The sequence below is a fragment of the Arvicola amphibius genome, chromosome 13, assembly GCF_903992535.2.
Source record: "Arvicola amphibius chromosome 13, mArvAmp1.2, whole genome shotgun sequence".
Taxonomy (NCBI): Eukaryota; Metazoa; Chordata; class Mammalia; order Rodentia; family Cricetidae; genus Arvicola; species Arvicola amphibius.
In genome coordinates this window covers 54,442,733-54,456,155 of record NC_052059.1, presented here as the reverse complement: position 1 = coordinate 54,456,155, position 13,423 = coordinate 54,442,733, and the positions used below count along the sequence as shown (strand labels likewise).

Here is a 13,423-nt window from a genome sequence, read left to right as displayed (position 1 = left end):
AACTTTTTGAAATGCAACTTTATAGCCACCGAAATGGCATAATCCTAAAACACTCAATAGCATCTCTCCCTCCCACACTGAAACTTGGGTATGCCCCAGTCTCCTCCCACTCCCCCTTGAGAAGCAGAGGCCTACACATGGGCTTGACTTTCTGAGTGTCTCCTCTTAATTCTCATGCTCGAGACTCTATTAAAATACCTTTAATACAAATCTCCAATTCTGCCTCATAGTGCCTAAGCCTGAGAATTTTTTCCGAGTTATAGCCACAAATCCAGGCTTAGCCCGAGTTCCCTTGGATTCGGGAGACTCCCAGGCTGCTGAGGGTGATGGCGTGACGCTGTGGCTGTGTCTCTGTCCCCTTTTTTGCTGACAAATCCAAGGGTTTTGTGTAGCTCAGGGGTGGAGCATACCCAAGGCCCTGATTCAATTCCTAGTATAGCACAGAAAACAAAGCAAAAGAAGCCCATCTTTTTATGAAGGAGGACGGGGCTCTCTCTTCTTTCAGGCCAACAGTCCACAGCTCCCTCCCACACGGGCCTCTCTGGCCGGACCCACACGGGCCTCTCTGGCCGGACCCACACGTGAGACTCTGCACTCTCACAGTGGCTCAAGCTGTCCATATTACTTCACACACCTCCCTCTTCCCCTCCAAGCATTAGCTGTCTACGACCGATGAAGAGGCGGTGTTACTTTGCTCCTGGGTTGCCCTGGTGCACACAGTTCTTTCATGGAACCTCCCGTGGTGAGGCTTCTAATCCATCATCTTACCCAGAAATCTCTCCAGTGGTGGGCGTGCAAGTGCTGCTATGGTTGGCTTTCTACACACTTGGGCTTGGTCCCTATGCTTGCCTGTGACACTTTATGGACCGAGCTACACTCCCAGCCCAAAAACCCCTTTGTTACAAACCAAGCATCTTTGATTCCATTGCTGTAAAAGATTCTAACAAATACAACATAACACGAAATAGAAACTTCTTGAAGTACTTCTATCTAGGTCCGTGTTTCATTAGAAACTAGCTACAGATTTCCTTCCAGCCACTTAGGAGAAGAACACTCAGAAGTTGCTAGACATTCCGCATTAAACACGGCCATCTTTCCACACTGCGGCTGATCCTTGGCCCAGAACCATATGGATTCCTGATAAATTTATCCTGATTAGAGAACTTATGTGTACTCCTCCCAGGTACCTGTTGAGTGTAGGACCGAGCAGCTTGGTGACCAAGGAGGTGAAGCAGCAGCTTCTAGGCTGTAATAGTTTGAATGCACTTGACCCCCATGAGCTCACAGGGAGTGGTGCCGCTGGGAGATGTGGCTTTGTTGGAGTAGGCATGTCCTTGTTGGAGGAAGTGTGTCACTGTGGAGGCGGACTTTGGGGTCTCCTGTGTTCAAGATACCGCCCAGTGTCACAGTTCACTTCCTGTTGCCTCTGGATCAAGATGCAGGACTCTCAGCTCCTTCTCCAACACCATGTCTGCCTGCACGCCGCCATGTCCCGCCATGATGATAATGGGCTAAATCTCTAAACTATAAGCCACCCAAGTAAATGCTTTCCTTTATAAGAGTTGCTGTGGTCATGGTGACTCTTCACAGTAATAGAAACCCTAAGACATATGCCAAGAGTGTTCTCAACCTTTCTCAAATCTCCTAAGTTGTGATAATTGATGAAAAATATCCCCCTTCAGGGGGCTGGAGAGATGGGTCAGAGGCTAAGAGCACTGGCTGCTCATACAGAGGACTGGGGTTTAATTCCCGGTACCCAGACAGTGACTCACAAAACCATCTCTGCAACTCCAGACCCAGCAGATCTTATACCTTCTTCTGGCCTCTGTGTGTGGTACCCACACCCTCTGGTACCCTCTGTGGGTACCGCACACACATGGTACACAGACATATGTTACATGCCGGTAAAACACCCATATATATAAAATATAAATAAAGAGGAAACCCCCTCAGGTCTGTTGACATAGACTGTAACGAAACTTTTATGGACAACTAAGGCTCTCCATTGTTAACCACGTACTCCTCTACTTACTCAGCCTTGGGTAACATGGTTGGGCCTGAAACCAAAAGGCCTGGCTCTTGAATCCACTCTAAATCCCACCTCCTCCCCTTTAAGAAAATATTGCTCTGCTGTCGATTATGCACAAGACCGTTTGGTCAACATCCCAAACCCAACACAAAACCACGACTATTCCCTGGGGACAAGCCCAGTGACCCAGAAACTCCTCCGATTCTCATGGCTTCCGAGCAGACGCAATCTGAAGCTCATCACGACTGCATGCTTAGCAAGTAATCAGGATGCCTGAAACTGAGCCCACCATGCTCCCCTTGAAATCTAGCCAGCGAGAAGACACGCGAGACGGCGGGGGGCAGGAGGACGCTCTGGGGGCTGCCCACCTCTTTCCACTGCTGTCTCGCAGCATTGCTGTCCCCATCGCTCGGGACTTGGTCTCCAGCTCCTGCACCTCCTCCAGCAGCGTCTTTTTGCAGGTGTGCTTGGCCCTGGAGCAGAAGAAGCAGACAGGAGAAGATGGCATTGTGACCGTGACATAGCTGTGAAGATTGCTAATACTCCTCCCTGGCACACCAAGGTGCCCCCTGGACACCCTCCTTGACACAGCGAGGTGCTGCTCCCTGGACATCTTCCCTGGCACACCGAGGTGCCCTCTGGATAAGCTGGCATGTCACAGGGGTTCACCTCCCCAGCCCAAATCATCCTGAGTACCTCGGATGAGACCTGGACTGTGAAACATAGGTGTCCCACTCCATAAAAGCTGGGGACCAGGCGATTCTAACCAAGGACTGAGGAGCCCCAAAGATCAAAGAGTTGGTCCCTAGAGCTTCCGCTGTAGGCTATGAAGCCCATGAGACATAAGCCTTTTCTCTCTGCACAGGTTCTGGTCCTGTTTCCTGCTCAGCTGGGTCACAGAGACCGGAGCTAGCAGTACTTGCCTCCCTGTTTACCGTCACAAGAACCACTGCTTGAGCAGAGATGAGGTCTAAGATACCAGAATTCATGCTCTCAGTGCGAAACCTTGGTCTGAGGTTTGGAATCAATACCTATCCAGTGCAGCTTTCCCATCCTCCTCTGGCCACGGCTTACTCAGGAAATGCAGGGCTGGTTTCCTGCCACAGTGAGAAACCTGGCCTGAGGCTTGGTCCCTCCTGGGTAGCAGAGGAATTACTCACTCCCCTTTCCTGGCGAAATGAAATCCCTCGCAATGGTCAAATAATCTGTCGGTCTCAGGTTCCTCTAAATTAAAGTTAAACTGTAACCCATTGAACACATATACTCAGCTCTTGCGCTGCACCCCAAGGCCATGCACACTTGGTGGAACTAAAAATGACATCGTCATCATTCCAAGGCGGTGTCTCCAAAAGAGACACTAACTTTCTGGTTTCAAGACATTTTATCTCTTTTTGTTTTTGGCTATGCTGGGAATTGAGCCCTGGCATGGTACATGCTAGGCAAATGCTTTGCCACTGAATAACCCTTCTACCACCCCAGCTTACTAACTCTCTCTCTCTCTCTCCATTCTATTTCCTCATTAAACAAATCTTATGTCTATGAGTTAATTTTTTTAAAATTTGAAACTAAGCAAAACTACACAAAACTAAAATTGATCCTCTGGTTGGAAACATAGAGATGAAGAAAAGGGATTTAACAAGAAATACGCTGGGAATGTAGCTTAGTTAGTAGAGCATTTATTCCTCTGCACAAGGCCTGAGGCTCAGTTCCTAGCACCACTGCCACCACCACCACCACCACCACCACCACCACCACCACCACCATCACCACGACCACCACCACCACCATCACTACCACCACCACCACCACCACCATCACCACCACGACCACCACCACCACCACCACCACCACCACCACCACCACCACCACCATCACCACCACGACCACCACCACCACCACCACCACCACCACCATCACCACCACCACCACCACCGTCACCACCACCACCATCACCACCACCGTCACCACCACCACCACCACCACCACCACCACCATCACCACCACGACCACGACCACCACCACCACCATCACCACCACCACCATCACCACCACCACCACCATCACCACCACCACCACCACCACCAATCTCCACCACCACCATTGCCGCCACCACCACCATCACCACCACCACCACCATCTCCACCATCATCACCACCACCATCACCACCACTGCCGCCGCCGCCGCCACCACCACCATCACCACCAGCAACAACAACAACAACAAAAAAAAAAAAAAAAAGAAAAGGAAAAAAGCAGGCTAGATAAAGGAAACAAAATGCTGCGCACAGAAAGTCATGACAATCTTAAGGGAGCAGTGCCAGCGGTCTCCTTAGGAACGGCTCTGCCACATCCTCATGCTGATGAGCTGTGTTTAAGGAGTTTGTTTTTCTTTCACCAAGCTGTAGAAGGCTGGGACCCAGAAATAACTGAGTGTGACTGCTCAGCAGTAGAAAATGGTGACCGGGAGATGGGGTTTGCTCCTCCCAGCAGTCCTCCGCACGTAAGGACAGGGGACCTGCTCAGATACAGCGGCTCACCCCGCACTTCATGTTAATCTCTAATGGAGTACTAGCAGGAAGACATGGGCGCTGTGCCTGCCATCCTTCCCCACAGAGTAAACAAGTGAAAACCACACAGGCCCTAACACATGATACCTTAATTACTTCAAACGGAGTTCTGAGGCTCAGTATCAATAAAATTCCAAGTTCAAAGCGGGAGCCATGGAAATTTTAAGTTAAACAACAAATGAGAATATGGCCAATATTTTTCAGGAGAGAGAAAGGACATTTACATGTACGCTGTCCAGTATTGCTAAATGTTCCAGTGTTGATAATAAACAAAGTGACATGCTCCACCTTCCAAAGTCACTTTCCACTAGGGTGGGCATGCTTCCCCACATTGCCCTCTCTTCTGCACAGGACAGGGAACCTCTGGGCCTGCCCCACTGCTGTCTTCTGGGCCAGGAGAGACAAAGCTGCTGGGGGTTGAGACAGGAAGAACAGACATGGAACGGGCGTAGGAGAATGGAACCTGAAGCCTAGGCCAAGAAACAAAGAACGTGACACCCAGCACTGCAGACACTGGCCTTGGGAGGGCAATGGCTTGCTCGCTTCCATAAAGCCAGAAACTCTGTTTTCTCTGAGGATACAACGCCAGGCTGGCTTCTATTGGGACTCAGACCCTGTTGAGAGCCCTGGGTTGTAAGCAGGGAGGCACGTAGCACTGGAGCAGAAGGATGTCAGAAATTTAAAAGCACTTCCTCAAGGACTATGACCTACTAAGGGCTGAAGTCAGTAGAATACCCATCTTAAGTCTCCCTGTAATACTCGCGTGTAGTGATTTCACACTGACCCGCTATCAAGGCAAAGCTAGATGCATTTGCCAATGCAGTTGGTGTGTGGTTACGCTTCACTGAGAGCTCGGGAGTCAGATTATTATCTATCTTTCCCCCAGTGCCCCAGCTTCCTTAATTTCATCCCATTTAAGACATCAGGTATAGGAGAGAGAGACTCAGCTATCTGGGGGCCGACAGATGAGCCACTCGGAGCTTTCAGCATAAAAGCACATCTCTAGGTTTTAAGGGACTTCTGTCTTTTTTATTAGTTTTAGTTGTACAAAGGAGTGGGTTTCACTGTGAGATTTTTCACACACCCGTGTGTGTGTGTGTGTGTGTGTACGTGTGTGTGTAAAATCATTTTCAGACCCCACTACCTTCTCTAGCCCACCTCCCCTGGTCCCAGACCTCTTCTGCTTTCATGGCCCCTTAGATTACTTTAAAAGGAGACAGCTTGGGGTGGCATCTTGAACGTCTCATAGTTTTGTTTCTAAAACTTATGATCTGAGCTCGCTGTTTTGCACTCAAGAACAGCCAGCCAATCAGAAACATCAAATTCCGTGGCTGAAAGTGGAAACACAGTGTGCTTCTACAGAAATTGGTTTGGTTAGAATGTTAAAATACATTTTACAATCAAGGCCCATTTGTACACAGAAATTGCCTTTATTGCCATTTAACTACCTATCTGAAACTCTCCGGAAATGAAGTCATTCCGAGATTGGGGGAATGTATTGTATGATGCCTAGTGAAAAAGACAGGAGACTCGTCTCATAAAAGGAAGCGTGTTCCTCCGTGCTCGGTGGTCTTGAGCTCTGCACTGCTTATAGAGCGTGGCAGCAACCAGTTTCTCCTGGATGTGGAGCCATTCACACCTGGCAGTTTGCTTATGCTGTCACAGGTAAGCGTGTTGGGAGAGCGCAGGCTAACAGATATTACAACAGTTCTGCACGGTTTGCACTCCACACATCTAACAAGACTCCTCACTAGCCAGGGGTCACAGAGAGTCAATTATGTTAATAAACAATAGGGCCATTTGGGCCCTCATCAAACTTTGGAGAAATAATAGGGCAAGCATTTTATGGTGTTCCAAATCTGACTTCAGATAGGCTAACCATGGGTCTTCATCTAGAAAGCCGACAAACTGTGGGAAAGGTGAATGACCTCGTCCTGATTCTCTCTTTTTACTCTTAGCAGCCCAGGTCCTGGAATGGAGATAAGGGGCTGGCTAAAGGAAGTAAGAGGTGCCTAGAAGTGAGTCACTCAACCTCTTAGGTGCTCGTGATGTCCCCTCGAAAAGCCAGGCCTGCTCTGTAAGAAAGTTTCCAGAGACAGGGCAACAGCCTTTGGCAGCGCCTGCAGGATCAGCACTTATGAACTGAGGCAGGGGAATCTTAACATCAGGGCCAGCCTGGGCTATGCAGAAAGAACTTATCTTAAAACAAAACGAAACAAAACCCCAAAAATGAAAAAAAAAAAACAAAAAAAAAAACCAAGGGCTGGGAGTATTGTTCGGTGGGAGAATCTTTTGATAGTGTGAGGGCTGTGTTAAAGAAAGAGAGAGCGAGACATCAGGAATCAAAGGATGGGTGGATGTAGACAAAGTGATACTGCAACCCTTTAATATAGTTCCTCAGTGTGGTGGTGACCCCCCCCCCAAAGTAAAATAAAATAATTTTAATTTTATTGCTGTTTCATAACTAACTTTGCTACTGATACGAATCTTAATGTAAATATCGGATATGCAATCCCCAAAGGGGTTGCGACCCACAGGTTGAGAATCACTGTGTAGAGCATGGTGGGCAATGGGAGTGTGGAGAACGTTTTCTAAAGCTTTGCAGAACTGCAGTTCAGACACAAGGGTCACGGGGGTGGGGGGGGGGAGCTCTGTGGTTTTGCCAGGGGCAATCAGTCTGCCACATACTTTCTGTCCTTGGGAGGAGCCACCAGATTCACTGGCCTTGGCAAATTCCAGCTCCCAGTATAATATGGGCCCCAAGCTCAGTGGGACAATGCCCACATACATTCATGAAACTCTTGTTCTTCAGGATGGGGACAGCAGGAGTTTAAGCAACAAGCAGATATTGCAAATGGGCATATACGCTGGGTGGTGGTGGCATACACCTTTAATCCCAGCACTCAGGAGGCAGAGGCAGGCGGATCTCTGTGAGTTCGAGGCCAACCTCGTCTACAGAGTGAGTTCCAGGACAGTCAGGACTGTTTCACTGAGAAACCCTATCTAGAAAAAAACCAAAAAAACAAAGACACAAATGGGCATTTACTTTGGGCTAATTTAACACACTGTTCTAGCTCCTCTCAATAACGCAAGAGCAAAATGCGGTCAGAAAGTGGTTATGTAAGTCAGTAGGGCCCCTTCTGGCTCTGCCAAATGATAGGATGCCATTCCTAGGAGAAGCTTACCAACCCTGCCAGGCAGCAGGCAGCCCCTGCCAGGGCCCCAACAATACAACCGGCAAGGGTAACCCTCCCTGCTGGCTCCTCAGACCTCTCTGTGGGGTTCTGGTCCCCGCTGGAACCCAGCTGGCAAGCTCCTTGGAGAGAAAGTGAGTTTTACTCTTCCCATATGCCGGAGCGGGAAGTAGTATCATCTGCTTTATCATAGTTAAAATGTAAATGGTGCTAATTTTATAGCCTGGGTCCTACAAATGGGACGGAGACAAGTCTTGCTGGAGGCAGGAGATCATCTGTCTGCTTCATGGTGACAGAGGACTTGAACTTGCAATGTATTGGAAGGGGTTCTGAAGACACAGGGGAAGGCAGAGCCTTTGCAGCCCATAAACTCTCTTGTTGAAATGAAACAAAGATACTTTTGCTGAAGACCCACTTGGCGGAAGGAATGAACCTCAATAAAACTCTGTTTTCATGACATTAATTTAAGATAGCTGAATTAAGATAGTTGGGGACGAATTTGTAAGCCCGTAGTTACTTCCCGTCAGACGCAGCCAAGTCAAGAAGGAGCTCGGCCCTGAAGCTAACTTATTTGCAGAGTTGTACAAACTCAGCTCGGGCATAAATGTGTTGTGCCAAAACTGGGCCTACTGGCTCAAGGAACACGTGATGGGATGACTATTTCCTCACAGGGCATCTAGTAGGTTAAGGAAATAAAGAGTTCCAACTGTGCCGTTTACAGAACACAGTCATGGCAGACGAAACAGAAACAGTTGGTTGGTTAGTAAATGAATTTAAGGAGTTCAAATGATTTGGGTTTTGGTAGTAGTCGAAAAACTTAGCGGAAGAAAAACATAAGCAAAATATTCATGCTAGGAAAATTGTAATTCCCCCCTCTCTGCGCCAGCATAATCAGCTGTCAAGATAGTGGCCAAATGAAGACCTTTTCAAAAGATATCCCTGTCAGGCAAGGATAATTCCTGCCGAGTGTGGGAGGAATGAAGAGATAAAAAAATGAGACCTGATGTCTTTTCCTGGAAGGCTTGGGTTAAAAAAAAAATCTCATTTCGCTACCTCAGGGCCTTTAAATAATTGTTCTTTGCCCAAGCTAGAAGTCTCAGTTTTAATGGGAATTGGCCATATTTCTAGGAGGAACTGGGCCCATCTGAACCTAAACCAGTACTATGGGCATTAGAGCCATCTCATCTCCTGAATGAAGTTAGAGGCTAGATTCTCTTGGGACATCAGCGTTTCTTTTATATTTTAGGAAAGGTATGAATGGAAAACAGGAGCAGGAAGCAAGTTTGAGTCAATTCCCATGTAATCTGCATTATAATTTTATATTTGTGATGCGATTTTCCTACAGAGGTAAAAATCAGCTCTTGAGAAGGATTGATTGGCAGGGCTCCTGCTGCGAGCTGGTTAGAAGGATGAGGTCTCCCTTCCCTTCTGTCATGGGAGTAACTGACGTGCCTATGATTTTGTACCCGGGGGGCTGCGAGCCAGGCACTATCTGGGCTTGCTTGGCATCAGCTTTAAGGTGTGAAAAGAGTCTTCGGTCGTGTTTCCTAAACGTGATGACATGCGTCTGTGTTTGGAAACAGACTTACAGTCACAGGCAAGGCAATGGCCCTACTGGCTGGCATGTGACCTCTGCTCTCTGTTCCTTTGCCTCTGCATTCTCCTATCAAAATGAAGCACAAGCTTAAACTTAAACAACCTCCCCCAAATAAACAAACAAACAAACAAACAAATAAACAAACCCTTTTTTTGGCAAGCATTAGGAGTCCCATAGCCCCCAGTGCGAGGCAGCTGCAAGGAGAGAGGTGCACGGCCTGAAGGCATGGCGTCACTGTGTACTTACGCTCTCCACATCACATCTTCAATCAGACACGCAGTGGGAACCAGGAACAATCCCAACCAGAAGGATGCAGAGCTCAGGACCATGGTCGCCTGCAAGAAACACAAGTCACAGTCTATTACAGGTTCTCCGTCAAACGGCGGGAGGCGAGCTAATCCGTGTGGCGCATCCCACAACATGGAAATGATGGAGAGGCTGGGGACAGCTGGCCTGGCTCCTTGTCTGGTTTCCGCTGGCTCTCACCTACATCCTTTCAGCTTGACTTGTGGTGCTGTCCCTGCTTTGGAACGTCAAGCTCCCTCCTGAACAGAATGCTGCTCTAATTCCCCACAGAGAGAAACGTTAGCACCATCCTTCTGTGGAATCAACTGCTTCCTGGGGCTCCTTTTATTCATCATGCAGCGGCCCACTTGCCTTTACTGCTCTTCACGGGACCAGCATCCCATGGCTGACCAGTGCAAAGGTCCTTGGTTCCCTCCATTCGGAAGTGGAAGATGTTTTTGTTACCTGGCTCCAGGGGGTTGGAAACACGGGGTCTGGCATGGGCAAGTATGACAGTTATAGAAGAACTCCGTTGTTAGGTTTTATTGTAGATTTTTTTCTATTTTTATGTCTTATAACTCAGGTCATCTTTCAACTCCTGAGCCTACAGAATTACTGACCCCAGGTAGGGATCACAGGTGTACACCACATGCTGGGCTTAAGAAGACAAGGTAAGGGAGGCAGAGTGAGCCAGTGATGGAGACAACAGAGTCAGTTCAAGGGCCAGCCTGGTTATGTGAGGTGCTGTGTCAATATCCCCTCCCTCAATTAACAACAGCACCAGCAGTACATGACAGACCAACCCCAAACACCACAAACCAAAGGGCAGCTAGAGAGGGACAGAGGGAGATGACAGCAAGGGGACAGAGGGCACGGAACACAGCTTTTGGTGGACTTTCTTGCTCCCAGCCGTGTAAGCGCAGGACAGTTTGGGTTGGCAGCACAGAGGCTGGGAGGCAGAGTGGCAGCTAATTGTAGTAAGGGAGATGCTGGGGACTGAAGCAGAGGGCAGGAACAACTTGCTCTGAACAGAAATGGGAACTGGGGGTCCTGACTCCTCATAGTTTGGTTTGGAGTAAACAAAGGTCAGGAGCATGGAACCGGCTGAAGACTGGCAAGACAGTTTCACAGGGCAGCTGTGGGGCTAAGGGAGCGGAGCTAAAGTATGGCTGGGTCCTGCTGCTCCCTGGGTTTCTTTCCATTTCACTGACTGACATGTTTTGCTAGAACTTAGTGCACAGTGGGGTTAGGGTCACAGAGGTGAGGGCTGCAGAGGTGAGGGCCGCAGGACTGAGGGCCACAGGGGTGAGGGTCACAGAGGTGAGGGTCACAGAGGTAAGGTTCATAGAAGTGAGGGCCGCAGAGGTGAGGGCTGCAGAGATGAGGGCCGCAGGAGTGAGGGTCAGAGGGTGAGGGTCACAGAGGTGAGGTTCGCAGAGGTGAGGTTCGCAGAGGTGAGAGCCGCAGAGGTGAGGGTCGCAGGGGGAAAGAGCAGAGGGACTGAGACTGTCATCTCACTACCTCACAGGGACTGCAGGGGTGGAGAATCAGGGGGATCCCAGGGCAACTCCTTCCTTTCCCACGGATGCACCCTGGTCCCAGCCTGGCATCTGAGCATCAGCTCAGGCTACCTTGTTGCTTTTTCTACCGGCAGCGCCTCTGTGAGAGCATCCCTAGCCAGGAGCACCTACACAGCCTGTCTAGACAAACCCAAATCTGATCACAGCTTCTTGCCTCTGAGCTCCATCATACATATGGCCCTGCTTGTGGCTCTTGGCATTCATGACAATTCTGCCGACCCACAGTGAAGTCTGAGGCAGGGGAAACAAAAGCACAACTTGGTCCCTGACTTTTCCCAAAGATGAGAGTATCCATTTTTGTGAAAGAGACATTTAAGAGTATGCAAACATGTGAGTGCATTTTCCTATCAATTACCCCTCTGGGAATTCATCCCACGAAAGGGAAGTATGAAGAGGCAAGGCAAGAATATTCTTGAGGGCGCTCTCCTCAATACAATGGGATACAATGGCTTCCTGAACGGATAACAGTCCACAGTGAAAGAAACATTACACTTACTGTACGGACATAGAGATGTCACATCACATTGCTAAATTAACCAGATGCTTTTGAAGACCCTCCAAGGGATCCTGTCATAGGGTCTGTGGAGAAGGCAGGGCCACTGATCCAAGACTCAAGCTAAGCCTGAAGTGGTCTTTCCAGACACACTGAGGAAACCCAGGGAACATCACCCCAAACACGGCATCTGGGAAACAAGGAGGAATTTTAATCCCACACATAAGGGTCAGCAAGTATTGATGAGACTTTTCTCTGCTTTTCCTGTTTCCACCTGGAAAAGAGATGCAGCAACTAGGATCCCAGTGGCCTTTAGTCTCCTCACTGGAATGCCATCAGTGATGAGGATTAAATTTCCATCACAGAGGAAGACACCCCATATCAAATAAGACACAGGGGTCCAACAGGACACCAGAGAACTTTGGCTCTTCAGGCCCATTCCCACCCCTGAAGATTTTTCTCTTCCTTGACAACTCCGTGTGCCCCCCCCCCCTTCCCGCTCCCCTGAGGAGCTTCTAAATCTCAGCGATAACTGGGAGCTCTCTTTCTTGAGAAAGAAAGGGGAAATACAAACACACATTTCCCTAGAGACTATTCTATTGCCAGTTGATTTCAGGAGATTTGAAGCATCACCGGTTGAAGGGGAAAGAGAAAGGATATTTCCCCCAATGATAGACCGACACGCGTCTGCATCTTGCTTAGTAGGCAGTGGACATATGTTAGTCTCCACCAACATGCATCGTCATGTTTTCATTGTGTCATGTCATACCCCCACATTTAACAAGGTGGAGCGGTGTGGTGGAGTACATCTTTGATCCCAGCACTCAGGAGCAGAGGTTGCTGATCTCTGTGAGTTCGAGGCCAGCCAGGTCTACAGTGAGTTCCGGACTAGGAAGGAGTACATAGGAAGACCCTGCCTCAACAAGAAACCAAAACCAACCAACCAACCAAACAAGAACTTTCCAGAATGCAAAGTCCGTGGAGCGGCTCATACCCTGGTGATCTGGACAGGATCTACCTCGTCATACATGCAGCTGCTTATGCGACTGGGAAAAACACATGAATGACGCGTCAAACGTGTGTGGGTGGCGACCATAATGAGCTGTGTCCTCACATTTCTCTGTCTATCTCTACTTCCTGTTTTTCTATAGAAAACAAGTGTTAGTAAGTGACAGCAAGGTCAACTTCTGCTCTCCACCCAGGCAACCTAGGCAGGGGCTGGACCAGTTCCATGACTAACGTTGTCGTCTACAGAGTCCAAGGATACACTGTGACTGTGAATGGCCAGGCTGGTGCTCGGTGCATGGAAGGATGGGATCAGGCTCTCCTGCAGAGGATATGGACAGAAACATCTGCTGGGTTCGCTTATCAGAGGATTCAGCCATCCCACAATGATGCAGTGCTTCAAACTGAGTCCAAGTCTCAAAGAGAGCCATAGGTACGCCACCATTCCACGGTTGGTCTTTAAAGCTAGGGGCTATGGCTATAAAGCACACAGAACTGACATTAAAGGCGTGTCTCAGACACGTTGGAAAGATGTGGTGCGTGTGGAGAAGGCTAGTTTCCCTGCAAGGAACAGGGACCAAGGCTGTTGGGTGCCACTGTGTAGTAGGACGTCCCTTAAAGTGCAGTACTTAGTCCTCTTCAGACATTTTTAAAGGAATAAAAACACTGCACT

General features: G+C 48.8%; 1 protein-coding gene across 1 annotated transcript in view; it reads right to left on the bottom strand.

Moving 5' to 3' along the window:
- Atp8a2 (ATPase phospholipid transporting 8A2) overlaps nt 1-13,423 on the bottom strand; it is a 448,432-nt gene that overhangs the window by 44,251 nt on the left and 390,758 nt on the right. Inside the window, 2 exon segments of the mRNA XM_038310231.1 lie at nt 2,398-2,502; nt 9,634-9,722. Coding sequence (XP_038166159.1) covers nt 2,398-2,502; nt 9,634-9,722 — 194 coding nt within the window.